The sequence below is a fragment of the Aythya fuligula genome, chromosome 3, assembly GCF_009819795.1.
Source record: "Aythya fuligula isolate bAytFul2 chromosome 3, bAytFul2.pri, whole genome shotgun sequence".
Lineage (NCBI taxonomy): Eukaryota > Metazoa > Chordata > Aves > Anseriformes > Anatidae > Aythya > Aythya fuligula.
The window spans coordinates 75,140,847-75,159,858 of NC_045561.1; the positions used below are offsets into that span (position 1 = coordinate 75,140,847).

The 19,012-nt window shown below is 46.7% G+C and overlaps 1 protein-coding gene across 1 annotated transcript in view; it reads right to left on the reverse strand.

Moving 5' to 3' along the window:
- CEP85L (centrosomal protein 85 like) overlaps nt 1-18,677 on the reverse strand; it is a 108,633-nt gene extending 89,956 nt beyond the window's left edge. Inside the window, exons 1-2 of the mRNA XM_032185744.1 lie at nt 18,635-18,677; nt 1,574-1,735 (exon numbers count right to left, since the gene is read on the reverse strand). Of these exons, the coding sequence (XP_032041635.1) occupies nt 1,574-1,735; nt 18,635-18,647 (175 nt within the window). The 5' untranslated portion in view covers nt 18,648-18,677. The remainder of the gene's footprint in view (nt 1-1,573; nt 1,736-18,634) is intronic.
- Nucleotides 18,678-19,012: the final 335 nt, after the last annotated feature.

Sequence of the window (19,012 nt, forward strand, 5' to 3'; positions counted from 1 at the left end):
CTTTCTGTTGAGAAACTCCAAACACAGATTGTAACAGCGCTCTGCTGAGAGCATGCAAATGGACAGAGCTATTAGTTAAATGGTAACAAATGACTATCAAACTTGTGATTGCATCAGTGTGTCATCCCTCTTCCCACCCACCCCCAAGAACAGTTGTGCTGTTCTCTTCAGCCAGGAGAACATCTGATGAAAAGGTGCTGTTTCATTTCCTCTCCTTCCTCCCACCCCTCAAATGGGGAAGCAAGCCCTCAAAAAAAGAAGGGAGAAAAAAAAAAAAAAAGCAAAAAAAAAGCATGGTTTTAACTCAAATACTGTATCTTAAAATGCTCTTCTGCAACACTTGGGTGAGTCAGCTTGTACACACATAGTGTATATGAGAGAGATTCACACCCCTTACATTCCCAACAACAACAAAAAATAAAAATGCAGTAAGACTTCTTCATTAATAACCATTTAATATTTGAATTTCACATCAAAGAGCTTGAGTATTTGAGTAAAATTTCATTTTAGCAAACCTAGCAACAGATTAAAAATAAAAGTTTGTGTCAAGAAAGCTTTAAGGAGTTTCCAAGGACAGCCTTTCCAACCTACAGACACAACAGGAAGGGGGAAAGGATTCCCTCATCTACAAAGCCTAACAGACTTAACTCGGCATCATTTGGACCTCCCTTCAGCGTTCACTCAGCCCTCCTGTAGAGACTTCTGCCTCTTACAACGTACAGCATCCCTTAATTCACTTCTACTAATTCTCCCCGTTCTTCCTCATTTCAGCTGCCAACTCCCTGACACAGAAATGCACAGGAGAGAAGTATGCTACAGCCCCATTTTGATTTAGCTTACTCTTGAAAATCTTACTGGAATGTAAGTTCCCAAGAAGGCAACCTCAAGCCTTATTACTGCCTGGTTTCCTTCTCATTCGGCCTCATTTCCTATTCCCACATGCCCGTGGAGAGGGTAGCAATATTATGGAGAGGCTGCTAACTTAAAGGCTGAACCCCTCCCTGACAAGCACAACTTTGAGTGATGATGATTTAGTCCAGACTGACTTTTGACAACCTTTACATGCCGTTGATATGCCTCAGAGATCTTTGGCGATGTGTAAAAAGCCATGCAATAAAACAAACATATTTCCCAACAAGAGAGGACAACAATCCCATTTTCCTCCCAGTCCACTGAGTAAGCTTTCTCTGCTGAAGCACACAATAAACACCAGAAAGCACTGCCCCTTCAGCAATTGCCTTTTTTTTTTTTCTATTTTTACCAGTTGTTTACCAAGTGATGGTGTATGAGGTATTATTTCTCTGTTTAAATCTGGCACCTCTTGTAACTGCAATTCTCAAAAGATGGAACACAAGTACAGGCGCTGTGGCAGAAATGTAAGTGAATGCACACAGTTCATGCAGAAGTAAATTAATTAAACCTCACCGAAATAATGACTTGGTACAGTCAGCAAAACACAGAACTGCATGCTCTCAGCTTTGGAAAAGCACCATTATTTTAGAAAACATAACTTTAAAACATTTTGGATCGTTTCTCTCTCAGAAACATCCAAGATTTGACAGTGTCAACTCACCTTCCACACTATCAGAACAGGAGGTACCAATCCCAGTGTCCCCGCTGTCGGAAGCTATACTGTGTCTTCTGACAGGATTGCTTTGACTGCTTGATGCAATGGCTGCGGACTGCCACGGGGATTCAGTACCAGGTAACCATCCCACTGAGGAATAATCTGAGCCTACAAAGAAGGAAGCCAGAAGTCTGTCATTACAGATACAGTACAGAAATCAACAACAAAATACTGGTCACAGTGAAAAATGAGCCCTGTGTTTCATAGTTCAGGTCTGAAACAGGTTCTGTGCCAATGTTTGTTTGTTTTTTTTTAAAGTAAGGTCCTTTTGCTAGGTGGAATCCTCCCAAGAAATCCAAGTAAATACACTTTTACTATTTAAAAACACAGCCCTCCAGCTGTTCTTGCAATAACTTTACCAAGATTCTTATCTTGTATTTTCTGTCCTAGAAACGGTTCTCAACTCGCAGCAGGATTTTGCACTGCAAGCACTCAACTACAAGCAGAGAAATGAAGGTGTTCCAGCAACAGAAACCAGCTGAAGATTTTGCTGTTGGAACAGTCATTCCAACTGTACAAAACCCACAGGACAAAGGTGATAAGAAACAGCAATGAATTGGTTAACACTGGTGTCTAGAGCCCTTCACTCTGTTTCAGTGTTACCAAAAGCTGTCAGTTATCACAGGAGGGACTACCACCTCAAGCAGGGACACCATGGCTGCACACAAGCTGGCTTTGTGAGACAGCTATCCACCTAGGGTTACTTTCATTTTGCTTTTTTATTTTTTCATTTTTAATAATGGTTAAAAGGTTTAAGCACAATTCAGAGCAGCAAGTAAGGCCTTTGTTCAAGGAATTTTTCTCAGTATGTACCTATTTTATAGTCAGTCCCAAGTGAAAATACACCACAGAGTACCACCCGAGAGGACCATCACAGCTTCCAACAACCAGCATCTAAACCCAATTGTTGTTTACAGGCAGAACACCGACTGCTGTACTTGGGGCTCCAGATCAGCAGAGGCACAGAGGCAACCCAGGAGACGAGCACAGCTTTCTATATAACCACACACGTCCACCCCCTCCAGCAGCACGCTTTGCATAACGCTTGCAGCAGGAAGTGACTCACCAAGAAGTATCAGTTCACATGTAAAGTCTCTCAGGCTACATGTGGATATTTTTAGGTCATTACAATATTTTCAGCAGCGTCCATCCAAAGTCGTGAGAGCAATTTACCTCTGCAATGACATCTGCAGCTCATTCCTAACTCCAGCTGTACTTGGTTCACAGAAAACTAAGCAGAATCGTAGAGTATCCCGAATGGGAAAGGACCGACAAGGATGTAGTTTAGAAAAGGATGTTAAAAAAGGATGTAAACATGTATATATATAAGCACCCCAAACACATTTACCTATCTTACATTTACTGATCTTCTTTCCTTTGACACATTTTTCTACCTTTTCTCCCTGTCTTCAGTACCTCCCTCAGTACCCCTTCCCCTTTGTGCTGGTGCACCCATGCCTTGTGCAATGTATTCCCTTCTCTTCCTCAAACTTCTTGCCTTTCCTCCTAAAAGCCTCTTAGCGCATAGTTATTCCACAGAGTTGCTTTCAAAAGCCCCAGGATCAGGTGGCTGAACCCAAAACCAGAGGCACCAGGGCCGGTGGGCCATGGAGAGCAGCCTGTGCAGAGGCCCAGCCATGATCCCCTCGCGGTGCCACCACAGGTGCCACCTCTGCCTCAGCACCGAGCACACCGTGGTGCGGTAGCTCACACAGGGCTAGCGGGAAACTGGGACGCTTCTTCCCCGCCTGCCACCCGGCACATCTTTCACTGAACACTCTGGCTGCGTTGGGAGCAGTAGTTTTTCTCTGCCTCTCCCGAAATAGCCCCGCTCTCGGCAGCAGGCGCACGCCGCGCTCCCAGGCCGCAGCGAGCTATTCCAGCACGAGCCGAGCTAATTAAGCCTGAGGCAGTCCTGGTTTAGGAGACGTTTAAAATACATTTATAGAAGAGGAACTTCAGTTTCATTTACCCTTTTAGTACAATACACCTCTTCGGTGTAATTCCAGCTTTTATGGCATTAAGCAAGCATTAAATGAAATGCAGCAAATAACGCTACCGTAACTCCTGCACATCAAATCAACACAGCACTGAATGTCAAACTCTTCCAACCTCTTGGTCACAGGGATGCACAGTATTGGGACCTATGATCATCCCTACACAGCCCCTCAAAAGGGTAATAACGTTACCCTTTGAGTAATAACAGCTTCAAACAGCACAGAAGGACAGAATAATGTAGGTAGAAAATGACATTCAGAGGTCATCCAGTCCAGCCCCCTGCTCAAAGCACGGCTAATTGGATCCGACTGCTCAGGGCCACGTCCCGCTGAGTCTTGAGCACCTCCAGGGACAGATGCCACGATCTCTCTGGACAACCTGTTCCAGCATTTAACCACCTTCAGTACAAAGAAGGGTCCCCCAACACCTCACGAGCGTGCATTGCACATCCCAAAAGAAGGAACAGTACACTGCAGCTGGACCCTACAAAGTGTGCTAACATACTGTGGGGTAGGCAGTCAGCCCCGCTGGGATCTCTTTAGTTATTGTAAGTAGAGGAAATAGAAAAGCATCCCAGAACACCCTATTGTAACCTCATGCAGGTTCTGGACATGTTGAGCCCCAGGTGTGGTGCTGAAGTGTGGTCCAGTGGGACTGCCAGCACAGCGGGACAGGAGCACACCCCTTCCTGAGGCACCTCTGCACCTGGGGGCCACAGAGCATTTCCAAGTGAACTCACAGAGCCCGACCCTCGAGCTGGCAGTGCTGAAGAGCTCTGTGCTGTACGCACACAGAACTCACACAGATCAGCATGAGTCCAGCATGAGTTTATCAGCCCAGGCCTGCCAGATCCCACTTGGCTCTCCAGGGGAGCACCTCAGGCTGTCTGCACTGTGCTCGGGACTTCAGACGGGTGTCCTCACTCAGGTGCTCCCTGTTGGCATCCCCACTGGGATCATGCCTGACCCTTACAGCAGAGGCCCAGAGAAGGGGCTGGGAGGGGGCAGACCGGTCTCACTCCTCACTCGCTGAGCTTTCTCCATTTAGGAGACCTCTGTTTAGTATATCCCAAGGAGGAGAATAGTCTTAAAATTGGAACAGATTGAAAAACACACCATTTCCCTATTTTAGATGTGCCAAGAGATCATGCTTGTGCTTGGATACTTCAAGAAACACCTTCTCTTTGCCCAGAAGTCCTGACATTAAACCTGTTGCATCCTTTAGAAAAGATAACTAACCACATACTCCAGGAGTCTAAACTTTTTACTTTTCATGGTGTATCTACATCTTCTGACCTCTCTGGCCTAATGGTGATTCTCCACAACACACAGCTATTATGAAAATACACTGTTTATATGAAAAAGAGCTTTTCAAGGCTAATCGAACCCATTTCCACAAAAGGCCAGAAAAGGCACAAGATAGTAGAAATATGCTCATTAAGAAGTCCCAACAGTAAGTTAAGGGTACCTGACTCGAAGTCCCAGAGAGCAAATTAAGCCCCCCATCACTGAGGGAAGGTAATTATGCAACCTTACAGGCCCCATTAGCCCAGGTCATTATTTAAAAAATAATCTGCTAGTTTCACTATCTGAAACAGGCTTTCAGAGAGAAGTCCTGACAAACCACCCCTTGCCACGCTCCTCAATTTACGCTCCCTACCTCCTTTTGAACAGCTCTCTGTGAATGCCTGACCTCTCATGCAGCAGACAGCCTACACTGAACAAACCAAGAGTAAGAGGAGAAAAAGATACCCAAGGCTGCCCTCTCTGCTCAGCTAGCACACCTGCTTTACCCTGCTGCTGTAGTCCCAGACCTGCCCATCGCCAGCCAGGGTCCCAGGGTCCATCTGTCCAAAATACAGAGTGGGGCAAGAGAAGCAAGCCCAAATTTCTTGTAGATTTATGTGCTGCTTGATTGTATGTTGTCGTTTGACTACAAGCATTGCTTGTTGCATCAGGAAATATGAGCAGTTGACTGTATCCTTGAATTTGGCCACCTAAATACACTGCCATGGTGCTGTGCCTGCATTTCAAGCAGATCAGCTAACAACAGAGTATATGAAGTGCAGGAAGTAGCCTATTTATTAAAGGCCAGCAGTTGTTGAAATTTCACTCCACAAAAACATCCATCTTTTTCTGTGTATTACAGACTGCTGGCAGGGAGGCAGCTAGTTAAATCGGGATCATTACCACCCCTAATTTCCGTGGCATGCGCAGAGCCCACATGACCTACACATACAAAATAACAGCACCACCATCTTTATATTCGGTTCCTAAAATACCTCTAACTTGCCTGAACGCACAGAGGCTTATTTAAGTGACAGCTATGGTACTGCTGCTCTACCTAGATGCAGAACAAAAAGCAACGGCACCAGACTTAACTGGGTTTCACAGCAGATGCATCCCTACCAAAGCAGGCCTGTTTTTCTATTCCACACCGTGACTTTGACATGGATCGTGACCAGAAGTGAATCACCAGTGACAGCCGGTGTAAGTTTACACAGCCAAAAGATCCTGACGGGGAGATTTTACTACAGTGCTATCAAAAGCTGACAGCTCTGCAAAGCTCACCGTAGTACAACAATATTTCACACCAGGATGACATTAGAGCCTGCCTAAAGCTCTCTCAAGGACAGAGTCAGCATTTCAGACCAATCAGCCAACGTCAGTGAGTTCACCCTCACCATCAGCAGCTCTACTTTCAACTAAATGAAAATTTTACCATGCCACGTGAACAGCTATGGACACCAGAACAGCCCCATAATATGCTAACCAACACAAGGCCCACCTCCAAGATGAGATGCTACATCATTCCTCATGCACCATCTTACAAGTTCGGGGGTTCTTTATACAAAATAAACCAGAGATCATCCAAACACAGCAAAAAGGCTGTGACATCTGGTGACAACAAGACGACACCAATGCACTGTCACCAAGAACGCTCACAGGTATCTCCCTTCCGCCTCCCTCTCCAGTCTAAGGAGTTTTCATCCAAAAAGGATGATCTTCCAAATAAATAAATAAATATATTTTAAATAACAGCCCGGTACCAAATAGAAAGTTGTTAAAATAAAGGCATGCACCTGCCTATGACACACCTCTCCCATGGAACTGACGGGGTGGGAGACCACCACCACCCCACTACTTACGCTGGAAGAAGCTGACGCTGGTGTTTTGAAAGAAGTCACCCCCTCCACGCCAGCTTTCCCCCTCAGCTTCCCCTTCAGAGAAACCCTCCAGGTTTCAGAGTCCCTCTTTTGTGTCTCTCCCTGTCCCACAGCAACAAGTAGCCTCACGTCTTCCCAAAAGCAAGAACCTACAACCACCACCAGGCAAAGGGACTCCCAGTGAGCTGTTCGCTGCCTTGTAGGAATAAAAGGTGCGGACAGAAGCTTCAAACAAACAAAAAAAAAAAAATTAACTTCAGTTGGAAAATGTTTTCCTCACCATAACTGCAAAATCACCGTTGTTGAAAAAGTAAAGAAAACGTCACTTCAGTGTGTGTTTTGTGCATGGCAGTTCTTTGCCAATAAATATTCTATTTTTATCCACTGCTGGAAAGACGACACAAAGAGCAAGAGAAGGAAAAGGGGGCAGCAGAACTTAAAATACAAGAAAACCCCATCCAAAAAGTAGACACAAGAGCAGGTGTTGTACTTTAACTCATTTATATAGTCTGAAAAGAAACTTGATAGTCTGATAATGATTTAACAGCAGCCTCCTTCGATCAAAGATGAGGCAAGAGATAAACTGGATTCATTCAATCTGCCATCCTGACACAGTACAAAGAGCCACACGTGTAAGATAAAGGCCTTGCAGATAAAGGCCAAAAAAATACACATGAACAAATAAATACTCTTGAAAACAGCAATAAAAAACCTGGCAAGCACCTCATCCCTGTGATCCTTCTGCAAAATGAACTGCAACTTTTATTAATGCAAATGCCTCAGACAAGTTTCAGGTCTACAACACAACCTCTGCTCTTCTAAAATCCTACGCTTAAGATGAGCAGTGCCCTGGAAAGAGAGTGTCTATGATGTTTCCAGGGAAGGCGGCCAGCCGACAGCATCAGGACCCTTCTCCCAAGGCTCTGGAGGAGGTGGAAGCTCACAGCCCCACGAGCTGTGAACTGAGGTGCCAGCAGGTCCCAGTCCCTCCTCCCTCCCAAAGGCAGCTGAGAGTAGGTGGATGACACAGCTTCATCTCAGCGCACGAGTGAGCAGAGTGAGGTGGGATGAAGTGACAGCCTTAACTACTGAATCTGTACATTTCGGTTCCCAAAACCACTTTACAGTGTCAGCTAGCTGAAATATGATTCATCCTGAGGACTCGCATCCTTTATTAGTGGGCTTTCTTGACAGAGCTTGCAAACTATTTAACCAAGCTCTCCTGGTTTTTCAGCTGGAAATTGAATAGAACAATCATAACCATGAAGAAAGATAAAAATGTACAGAGTGGGAACAAAATGTGTGAGCTTAAGCAAAAGGATATTGAAAGAGAAGCCTTTCTACTTGCATTTTTACTTGTACAGCCTGATAACACACAAGGCAGCACACAAAGGCCGATAGCTGTACTCTGCTCTCATCACCCACAAAAGAACTCACTGGGGAGAGACAAAAACATCACAAAATAATAGAGGAGAAAAATGAGAGGAGAGGAACCCAAAGGTGCCAATCCTCAAAGTACAGTCCCCAAAGTGAGCATACGCCTGATTGGCAGTATCAGAATTTGCCTAGAGTCCTATTTTAAGGAGTACGTACTCATACTGCAATTTCCTAAGAGAGCCACATTTTAACTAGATTGTGACACCAAACCTCTGTTTTTTTATGCCTCAGGAATTCGCTGATAAAAGGTTAAATCTTTTTTAAAATAGAAATAGCTAAACGTACAATCTCTCTTCATGGATAATTACAGCTATGAAAACTGACTTCTATGCAAAACAGTATCTCTGTGAACTTTCACAAGCTACAAATATTCATGACTTTATAAACGTGTACGACAATGCACAGTACTAGGCCAACCCATGCCGAGGTCTCTCATGCAGGGAAGCATGCGATCTGGAAGGAAGAATGGGAACTAAGAAAGATAAATTCAGAACCTCGCCATGGTAGCTGAAGACGGACACAACCAGCTACCTCTCTTGTCCCCAAACCCACACTCAGGAGCAAACGGCGAGCCAGGTCTGCCTAGCAGCAGTGCCAAGCAGGGAGTGGGGATGTAGAGGAACACTGGGATGCCCAACAGCAACCAGCTCATCACCAGGCCAAACCGCCCGGCCAAATAACCCTGCTGCCAAACTGCACATTAATGCAAACTCTGAACTGGAGCAAGACTGGCATAAATTTCTGCAGGCTTCACTATGCAGGGCAAAATCTGTTCAGCGAGCGGAAAGCTGTGCTCAACGCAGCACTTTGCTAGCTTTTTAGACAGCAAAATCCTTGCACTGACACAGTACAATAATAGACTGAGCCTCTCTGATTCCTAGTCTAGGAAGTATGTAGAACAAGGACTCAATTCGTAACACTTTGTAACTTCTATACAGACAGCATTCAGCTGCATTTATTTAATTTATCAACCCGACGAAATTCCTACCGTTGTCAGGAGAGCAAAGGGTTTGCTTCCATTTCATCACTGACAGGGGCAAGAGCAGGAATCCAGCCCAACTGTTGATAGCACCCCTGCGAGTTCTCCTTTTCCAGATAGAGCCCATTTGCATAAGACAGGACTTCAAAATCCAAGCTGCAGATGTTTCTTATTTTGAGCTTGGCACACGGACGACATGTATTACCTCATGCCTGCTACGCTGGCTTGCCTCTTTGTCTTTGGACTCCGTGCACTATTCACCCCACAGAAACACAAAATGATGTTCTTAGCCTCCATTCATGTCCATGTGGTAATGGCCAGCCTACCTTTTGTACCTGCTAAGTTTATCACAATACGAAGAGGGGAATGTCCAGCAAAATAAACACATTGTTATGCTTAAAGTTAACACAAACAGCTAAACCTCAGGACACCCAGCCAGTTCCTGGAGTCTGTTAAAAGGCTGTGTGCGCTGTAGGTGAGCAGCTAAATCCTCTGTCTTTAAAAATAATAATAATAATAAAGCAGCCAATGACTGTAAATTATCATCTGTGTCTAAGCCCCTCTCGGAGTTTAGCTATATTGGAACTCAAAACCACAATCGTTATGTTTTTCTTTGCCATTCCAACATTTTTCTTCCAGAATTACCTTTGTCCTTGCTCTGTTTAAAGAGCTAACTCCATCTCCTCTATGCATGGGGAAAAGTGAAGTCATCACAGCTGCTACAACAAGTCAAAAAAAAACTTAAATGATTTTATGCAGTTCCCACACTTAGCAAAATGGATTGAATAAAAAAGTCTAACAGTTTCATTTTTTTTCAGAAGGAAGTGTAATTTCTCTCTTTTCCTTGAAATCAGATCTAAAGATATCCATGGCACTAAAATAACTGGTAAAGACAGAGACCAAAAATAAAATCATTTCACTGATCCAGTTTGCTAAACCATAACAATGATAGCATTTTCCCATCTTTCTTCAAAGAAATCTAATGTGCATTATACACACAGCAGAATCCACTTTAATTTGGATGTACCAGAGACAGACAGAGCCTTCAGGCTATGTTTTCAGTATACACTTGTAGAAGCATGCACAACACGTAAGGGAGTTCCTACATCTGTGTTAAAAGGGTCAAATTCAGACTTCATGCAAGTCATTAGCAGACTGACTGCAGGAGCTTTCAGTGCTTTGGTCACGAGGTACAACATCCAGTTTCCCCGTTAAAAACTCTTCCTTCCACTCATGCCTATTGAATATATGAGCAAGGAGAGAGAATCTGGAATTTAAAAAAATAACACGGTAGTTTAAAAAAAAAATAAAATCATAGTCTTTATGACTTAACGGTACTCATTAGGATATTTCCAGCCAAAACCAATAATTTATGTGTTTCCATCTTCAAAACGACAATCACTTTTGATGCAAAAACCTTTCACTACAGTAATTCTACTGACCACATGTGAGCCCCTGTTCAATCAGTGGGGCATTTAGGATGAAGTGAACAGAGAGAGATTAAGATCGCAACTCTTAGCTGTGTTTCCCACAGTCTTTAGCAGAATTGATAAAGTTTTAAGTAATGGTATTGTCAGTGCCTTTTCGTGTTTCTAGTTAGGTCACTGTTCCCCCACTTCCAGCCTCTGATCAATACAAGTTTCTGGGCTTTTCTACAAAGCATTTTCACATGCATTAATTCTCAAATATAAGATTGTCTCCAAAGGTTCAAAATTATGAACACACACAAACAGTTTTGGTGTAGAGTGGGCACTCAGGAGAGAACATACCATCTTTTAAAGAAATACAGACTTAAAAAAAAAAAAAAAAAAAAAGCCTTATATATTCTGAAACCTTGAAAAAGTTGCAGCTTCCCACACCATCTGGAAACTATGCTACGAAAGGAATAAAGCAGACATTAAAAACATACGGATACCTTATAAGGAATCTCAGATCTGACTCCAGGACGATTCGAGAATGTTTCCTGCCTGAGTACTGCACCGTGAGCCTCTTAACGTATTAGGGAGTTGAAAGTTAGAAAAGCATCATTTGCTGAAAGCCTGTTTCAGGTATTTTAGTCCATAAAGAGGCAGCATGAGTTTTCCTTGACACTGTTTGCACTGTGCTTCCTCAGCAAGACCGAGATGGTCTCTTGCCACCTCGCCAGTCATCACCCACTATCCTGGGCCAGCTTCAACCTGAATGTAAGTCCACTGAAGGGCTGAAGCTACAACGTCCAGTATAATCAATGTCACTTTTTCCTGATCCTCTCCCTTAATCTTCCTTGGCCTTCACGGTAAGTCAGGATTAAGGATATACTTCCTGATGTCATCAGCAGCACCACAGCGGCCAAGCAGGACCGTGCTAGGGGATTTTCCCCTCCCTGTTAGCTGACTTCAGAGCCCGCCCATTTGACCCCAGGTATTCTGCATGTGCCTGACACCAGCACAGATGCCTTCTGCTGCAGTGGCTCACCTTGGGGTCAGGCAAAATCCCTCCTTTATCATTTCTTTACCATTAGCAAAATCCCTCCTTTATCATTTCTTTACCATTAGTATCCTTGGTCCAGCCCCTCAGATGAGCCTGCCATAAGGCTGAATGCGTGCCAGGCCTGGCCCCTCAAGAAGGGTAGGAACAGCTATGCAGCAGATCATTTGAGCTGTAACATGAAATCATGCCCTGCAATTCACACACGTACACCACCTCAGGCAAAGAAGGTGTCTGTCTGCCACATCTTCCAAATTTCAGAAACCATTATACCCTGAAACTGAACAAGAAAACTCTCTGGGCACTTGCCCTTCCCTTTTTGTTTGAGTTACCGCCTCCTTTCACAGCGGCCGGCCGATTCTCAAGAAACAGCAGAGGTCAGGGGGGAATGGGAACAGAGGGAGGCAGTGCCACTCGCAGCAGAAGTGGGTCAGTGTGCACAGCTGGGCAGGCAACGGGACGCTCGAGCCGGGCACCAGCGCCAGATGTCGCGGAGCTGCCTGAGGAGAGCGGCCTTTCCGCGGGAGTCAGCACTTCCAGGGGGAACGAGGGAAGAGTTAAGACTAATATAAGCCTAGGCATAGTTGTGAACCTATCTACACAAATTGTTCCCTATTACGTCTTCTCTAGCCATCCACCCCCGGGGCTCTGCAGCTGGTCTGCAGGCTCCCATGCACTATGCGTCTCCTCGGCTTCCCCCACGCAGCAAGGAGCTCCCACGTGGGAGACCAGGACAGAACCCAAAAATTTCACAGACCTCAGCGTCCCTTCCAACACCCTCCCTTAGCACTAGCAGGAACAAACTTCAGGGCTGCATACAGCATTACTCCAGGCGTACCAAGAGGGACTCGGAGGGTTCTCCTCTCCCCAGGCTGTACCAGGTGCTGGCAGCGGGGGCCTCAGGAGAGGCCAGTGGCTGCACCTCTGGAAGGACGTGCAAGGAAAGGTCTTAAAGCACTACCCAGGAGCAACGAGTGAGAAACAGCCCCGCAGACACCAAGATGTCACTGTGCTGGAGCAGAAAGTGCTGACAGGGGTAGGCAGGGGGGTGTCCGGAGCGAAACCAAGCCTGGGAGAAGGCGGGAAGGGGAGAGAGGGTGTTTTTGTGGTGTTCTCTTTGTGCGTGCTTTTTTTTCTTTGTTTCTCACTACAGAAATGTACTTTAATTGTCAGTAAGTTAAATCCAGCTGCCCACACAATCTGTTTTGCCCGGGGTGCTGGAGAGGGATCCCCCGTCCCCACCTAGGCCCACCAGCTGGTCCATGCGTGCGCCCCGGCCCTGCCAGCGGGGTCGGCCGGGAGGGAGCCCGGCAGCCAGACAAGGCCAAACCCCCCAAAGTCACTTCGAAGGACGCTTTCTGAACCACGTAGCATGGTTTAAACATGTTTTAAAGCTAATTACAGCCACAATGAGACTGTTTTATTGTCGGTGTATGGTTTCAGGACACATTTGGGCATCTGACAAACAACTGACAACTACGATCATGTCAGCACTTCTTCAGCCAAAAAGCAACTAGCGCAGGAGTTGGATTACTTGGACTCTCTTACTATTGAGCCACAGGCAAGTCATACGACAAAAACAAGCACCCCAAGAACACATCAGGCTGAGCTGGTATTGGGGGCAGCGCTGTAGATGTGCTCCTTCCCTTAATTAACCCATCCACAGCAAGCAGGCTTTGCTTCCAGCAGGGGCAGATGATCATCTCCTGATACAACCTCAAGTCACGGGAGGCTTTCAACTCTTCTTACCACTGCGTATCATTACTGCATTTGGCAACTCGTCTGTACTCTGAGAGGCACGGGTCTTTTAGCTGTCCTTAAACACCTGCTGCTGAAGTCTTAGCACGTAACCGTAACAAGCAATAGTAATTCGGTGGGCATAAATCCTGGGTGTTCAGTGGAGAAACCACAGGTGCTCTTATCCAGCTAGCACTTCCTTCACCTCCCCCCCTCAGCACAGACGTGATGGCTCTGGCTGCCTTTTACCAGGCACTTATTCCGCACAACTGTTTAAAATTAATGCATTCTTCTCAAAATCATTAGACGAATTACTGCTTCCTTTAAAAGGAAGTATTAAAAGGACAAAAATGTCCTTTCATGGTGTGAAACCACAAGCTGATTTTTCGGTAAACACGTTACAGACGCGAGATTAGAAGTACTGCTAACCCCTAAGAACAAGCATGTAATACGTTCGTGCATCTTTACAGTTTGAGAAACTACTGCTGTCTTTGCAGCCGGGCAGCTGAGACATTTGGGTTTTGTGTATGTTAAAAGAGCTGATACTAGGTCCACAAAAGCGAATTGCCTGGAGGGAGGGACAAAACGCATTGTTCTGAAGGGATGTACCTAGCGCCTGTTAGCTCGCCACCAGCACTGGAAGGCAGGCTGTCATTTCACAGCCACACGGCCCATGCAAGATGGCAAAGGCCGTTCTACCAGCCAGGCTTGTAGATTTTTAACACTAGATTTCTAAGCTCAGGTAATCAATTTTATGATGTACTATACGTATAAGTATATGCATACATTTGTAACTGGTAATCAACCCCAAGCCTGCCCTGGTGATGTAACTCACCATTTACTGCCGTGCCCAGCCTGCCAAGATAAGCCTGCCTTCTCAGATGTCTCAAGCACTGCCACGTCTTCAGCCACAGGCTCCCAACAGACCAGTGAAACCCTTTACAGACAGGAAGCCATGGGATTTCTGCCCCCCTTCCCCAGCCCAAGTTAGAGGAGCCCCCCTCTCCCCACTGCTCTGTCGCAAAGCTGCCTGTGAAGCCCATGGTGCCCAGGAGGCAGCGCCCCGTGGCCTCATAATGTGCCATGACCTTCATTTTGGTTGTGACATCATTAAATCGCCACAGGGACAAGCCCTGTGGCCAGGGCCCAAGGAGCAGAGGGCACCACGCGGCTGCTTTTATAGTGCCAGTCACATCCTTCGGAGCAGCTTGCTTCATGCACTTCATCGCTCCTCACTTCTATCTCCTAACTAGCACTTACCACCAAATTTCGGTGGTCAGCTACTGGCAGTACCGCTCAGCAGAAGGAAGTCTGAGTGGAGGCAGTGCAGTTGACTGAAAGCAGTGAGCATTTGGTTTTTTCCTTCGAAAGTGGACATTTTCCACTTTCCACTGGCATCTGTTGCACACGCGCAGCCTGACCGACCGGCTGCCGCCCCCAGAGAAACGCCACGTGCAGATGAACACTTTCACAGACTTGAACAACCTGGGGACCAACTGCACGCTTCAAAGGATGGCGTCGATGAGCAGGCAGAGGGCTTGAAGCCCTGCGCATCCTTCACCACAGTTATTCAAACTCCTGCAGCACAGTGGGTAGCTGTTGCCTTTACGGGGGGATAAACCATGCTGCAGGGTTTTCAAGAACAATTAAACGTTTACAAGAAGGCTGGAAAACTAGAATCAATCATACACGTTCCAGAAGTAGAAATGTCCTTTTTCAGGACAGGTACTAAAAGTGTTAAGAGTGAATTTATTTTGCATAGGCAGCAGAATTTGTTGTTCAACCCACTGGTTAAACAACAAGCACCTACCTAGAAAAAAACTCAGAGATGTGCAAACAAGACAGCACATCTTTTTCAGAGAGTGTGCTCCTATTAAACGGAAAATGAAGAAAAATCTGGGAATGACAAGAGGGAATAAAAACGAAAGCCAAAACCAAAATAGTCCAAGAAGTGACCTTGCCTGTTACATCTGAAGAAAAATCAGAATGAATTTGCATCTATTACTGAAAATTTGATAATTGCCCTACATAAACAGTTACAGGATTCGTCAGTAGGCACCTACACCTAGCTTTGTAAGTGAACTGTAAGACTTTCAACATACCCAGAACTTCTGAATACCCATATCCATGGATGACTAACATACAGGTAGCAAAACACAATGCTTTTCAGTAATAACACAGTTTAGCAAGGAAACACGGTCCTCAGCTGTTATGCTCCCACACCAATATTTAAAAGACAACATAATCAGAATCCCTATTAAAGAACTGCTGTTAAAGAATTAAACATATTCTGTCAGAAGAAATATTCCTCCAGCTTCAAAGTAAGTGCTTAAACTCCTGCGTCCTAGTAGGACACTACTGTTCTGTCTCCAAAATACTTTTCTCACAGACAGCTTCTCTCTCCAAACATGAATAAATAAATAAGCCTAACCTGTCAATAATATCATAGCACAGGATCTCAGCAGCCATTACCCCTTCATTATAATACCTGCATGGAGCTAATTAACTTCCCCTTCTTTAGAGGAGTTAGAGAACCTCACAAAACAGCTTGTCGACTATTTCAAAGCAAGACTGATGAAGGAAGGGACTACTGTGTTGGAAACTCCAGTGCAGACATTGTACCTCAAGGTTAAACTTCAGCTTTATGCACTTGCTTTCTAATGAACCACTACCTTCTGTTAGCCTCTGTTATCTCAAATTCGGCCTATCTACAACAGTTTTGCTACCCTGTTTCTTTTCCCAAACTCATACATAAACATATATTTTGAACTTCTCATTAACTCTGGGTATTGAAGGAATGGAGGGATGAGGAGTAAGGGAAAACAACAAGCACAATGAGTTCTCAGATCTCACAGCAACATCTGAGAATTAAATTCTGACAAGCAAGCAAGAGGAAAACATTCATCCAGTCCCTTACTGATCAGCACTGCTGTACTAAAACACGCTATTTGACCCCCCAAAAAACAAGGGAGGACAAAGCAATGAATGGCCCAATCCAGAGTTTTCTGAAGCAAACGTAAAAATGAAGACCAACAATGTCAGTAACAGTGCGGAGCCAGTGAATGGCACAACCAGAGCACGCATGTGAGAGCCTCCCAGTGTTCCTGCCCCAAACACAAATAACCAACAACTGAAACACCAAATTCCTGCAGTTTCTACCAAAGTAACTGCAATCTGTGCACCTAGCTCAGAATACCCAGCGGCTCTGCACCACCAAGATAATGTAGCTTCGTTCTTTTACAGGAAGCGTTAAAAAAATCCACGCTTCAGCAGGGCAAGCGTGTTATACATAGGAATTAATAATAGTGGTGAAGAAAAAAGGAACAATGCCTTCTTTCACATCACAGGGGACGAACATTAGACTATTTGCAGAGATTCAGGCAGCTGCTGAGAATGTCTTAGCAGCTCTTGTATTTGCAAGAAAAACCCTGTCAACTGAAACCAAAACAATCCTGCCATTTAAATGCGTCAACCTACCGTGTATGCAGTCATATTTTGCGTTTCCAGCATTTAAATATGAAATCGTGAAGGGGAAAAAAAAAAAAAAAAAATCCAACAGCACTACTTCGCACTGGGCACTGCGCAGCCAAGCCACAGACCTTCACCGTGCTCTGTGACTTCAAGCAGTGAAAAATCACAAAATACTTGCAGGAACTCTGCAAGGTGAAACGAGTCCGTCATGCTCCCAAATCCTGAAAAAAAAGGCGTCCAAAAACACTTTGCTCAGGGTCTCGCCTCTGCAGAAGCGCTGGCCGTGTCACTGCGGCCGCTTGGCCCCTCGCTGCCGAGGAGATGCCGGCTCGAGGTGACCGCCTGGCGTCCCTAATTCCGAATTTAAACAGAATTTTAAATTAAATTTAAACCCAACGTAAGCTGCCCCCTGCCAAGCTGTGGGTCCCAGCCTCTCCTTAGCCTGGACACGGATAGAAAAGGGATGCAGAAAAAACCAGGGCTCAACAAATCCCGGGTGTCGCGGGGATTGCTCGCAGTCTAAGTCACTAAGTCACATAAAACAAAAAAAAAAAAAAAAAAAAAAAAAAGAAGAAGGGAAGCAAGGCTGCTTAGATCCGCTGCCCAAGGGTATACTAACAAAACAAGCCAAAAAAAAAAAAAAAAAAAAGAAGAAAAAAGAAAAAAGGAAAGGCAGCCAGCCAAGCCCACGGAAGCGGATTAGGTCGGAGCCAGCTTCACCCCGCGCCGCGAGTCCCGGCGGAGCACGGCAGGCCCCCGGCCCCACGCACGCCAGGTTTTAAAAACTAAAACAAGTTTAAAAATTAAAACAAGTACAAATTTGGGAAACATAAAAGCCCTTCTTCACCCCCCCACCCCCCCATCTTCCCCCCGAAGGCAGCCGCGGAGCCCGGCGCCGCGTCCCCCCCGCCGCCCCGTCCCCGTCCCCGTCCCCGTCCCCGTCCCCGTCCCGTCCCCAATGCCCGGGGGGGTCCCGGGGGGGGTCCCGGGGGTGCCTCCGTCGCTTACCGGCCCTGTAGCCGCGCAGGCTGGCGCCGAGCTGTGTGTGCAGCCCGCCCCACATGCTGCCGGCCGCCGAGCGGGGACGGGGACGGGGCCGGGGACGGAGCCGGGGGGGTGTTAGCGGGGGTCTCCCCGCCGCGGGGGGGCCGCGGCCATGTCGGTGCCGGCTGCAGGCGGCCGGGGCCGCGCCGCCGCCTCCCGGCCCTGCGGAGCTGCGAGCGGGGCGGGGACGGGGGCGGGGGCCCCGCGGCTGCGGCTGCGGCTCCGGCTCCGGCTCGGGGGGAGCCGGCGGCGGGGGACGGGCCCCGGGCCCCGCCTCGCCTCGGCCCGGCCCCGCGGAGGCCCCGTGCAGGCGGTGGGAGAGCCCCGAGCCCTGTGGTGGGCGCCAGGCCTCCGCCCGCTGGGCACAAGGGGTTTGGGGCCGGGACCAGCCCCCAAAAGGCGCCGCTCCGGAGTGACTCCGCTTCAGGAGGCCGAGGGTGCCCTGTGGGGGTCGGGGGGGTTCGCAGGTCTCCTGTGAATCGGCTCCGCCGCAGGACTCCCGAGTGTCACCATCAAGTTTAAGCCACAGGGCTGGAACCAAAATGCCCCCGTCAGCAATAACTCAGAGCCAGAAAGAGGCTTCCAACCCCTTGAGCCCGCTCCAAGTACTCGGGGAGAGGATCCTGGGGAGACGATCCTGCAGTAGCAGCATTCGTGTTTCTGCTGGTGGTTTGCAACCAGAGCCCAGCCATCCCCCTTCTGAGCCTACCAGCAACCCACATTGCCCATCACATCACAAAGCGAGGGAGAAGATGCTCGAGACAGCTTCTGACTTCAGTGTAACCATCCCAAAATCACAACACCCGCCACTGCCAAGATGGCACTTTTATTGCAAAGGCCGATGGACATAGGCGTAGAGGTGAGGTGAAACGGGAGCGCTTCATGCGGAAACGCACGCGATCGATAAATAAAATCTGTGCTCAAGGACTTCCTGCTGACCGAATGCATTTTTAATAGTAGCTGATTATCACAGAATAGCTTTTATCTCTTTGGGAAATTATAGGTTAGATTTCAGCACAAGTCATATTTTATTTATGCCTAGCTAGGTATCCAGAATGTGCTCAGTAAAAGAGAGGCCTCAGAAGCA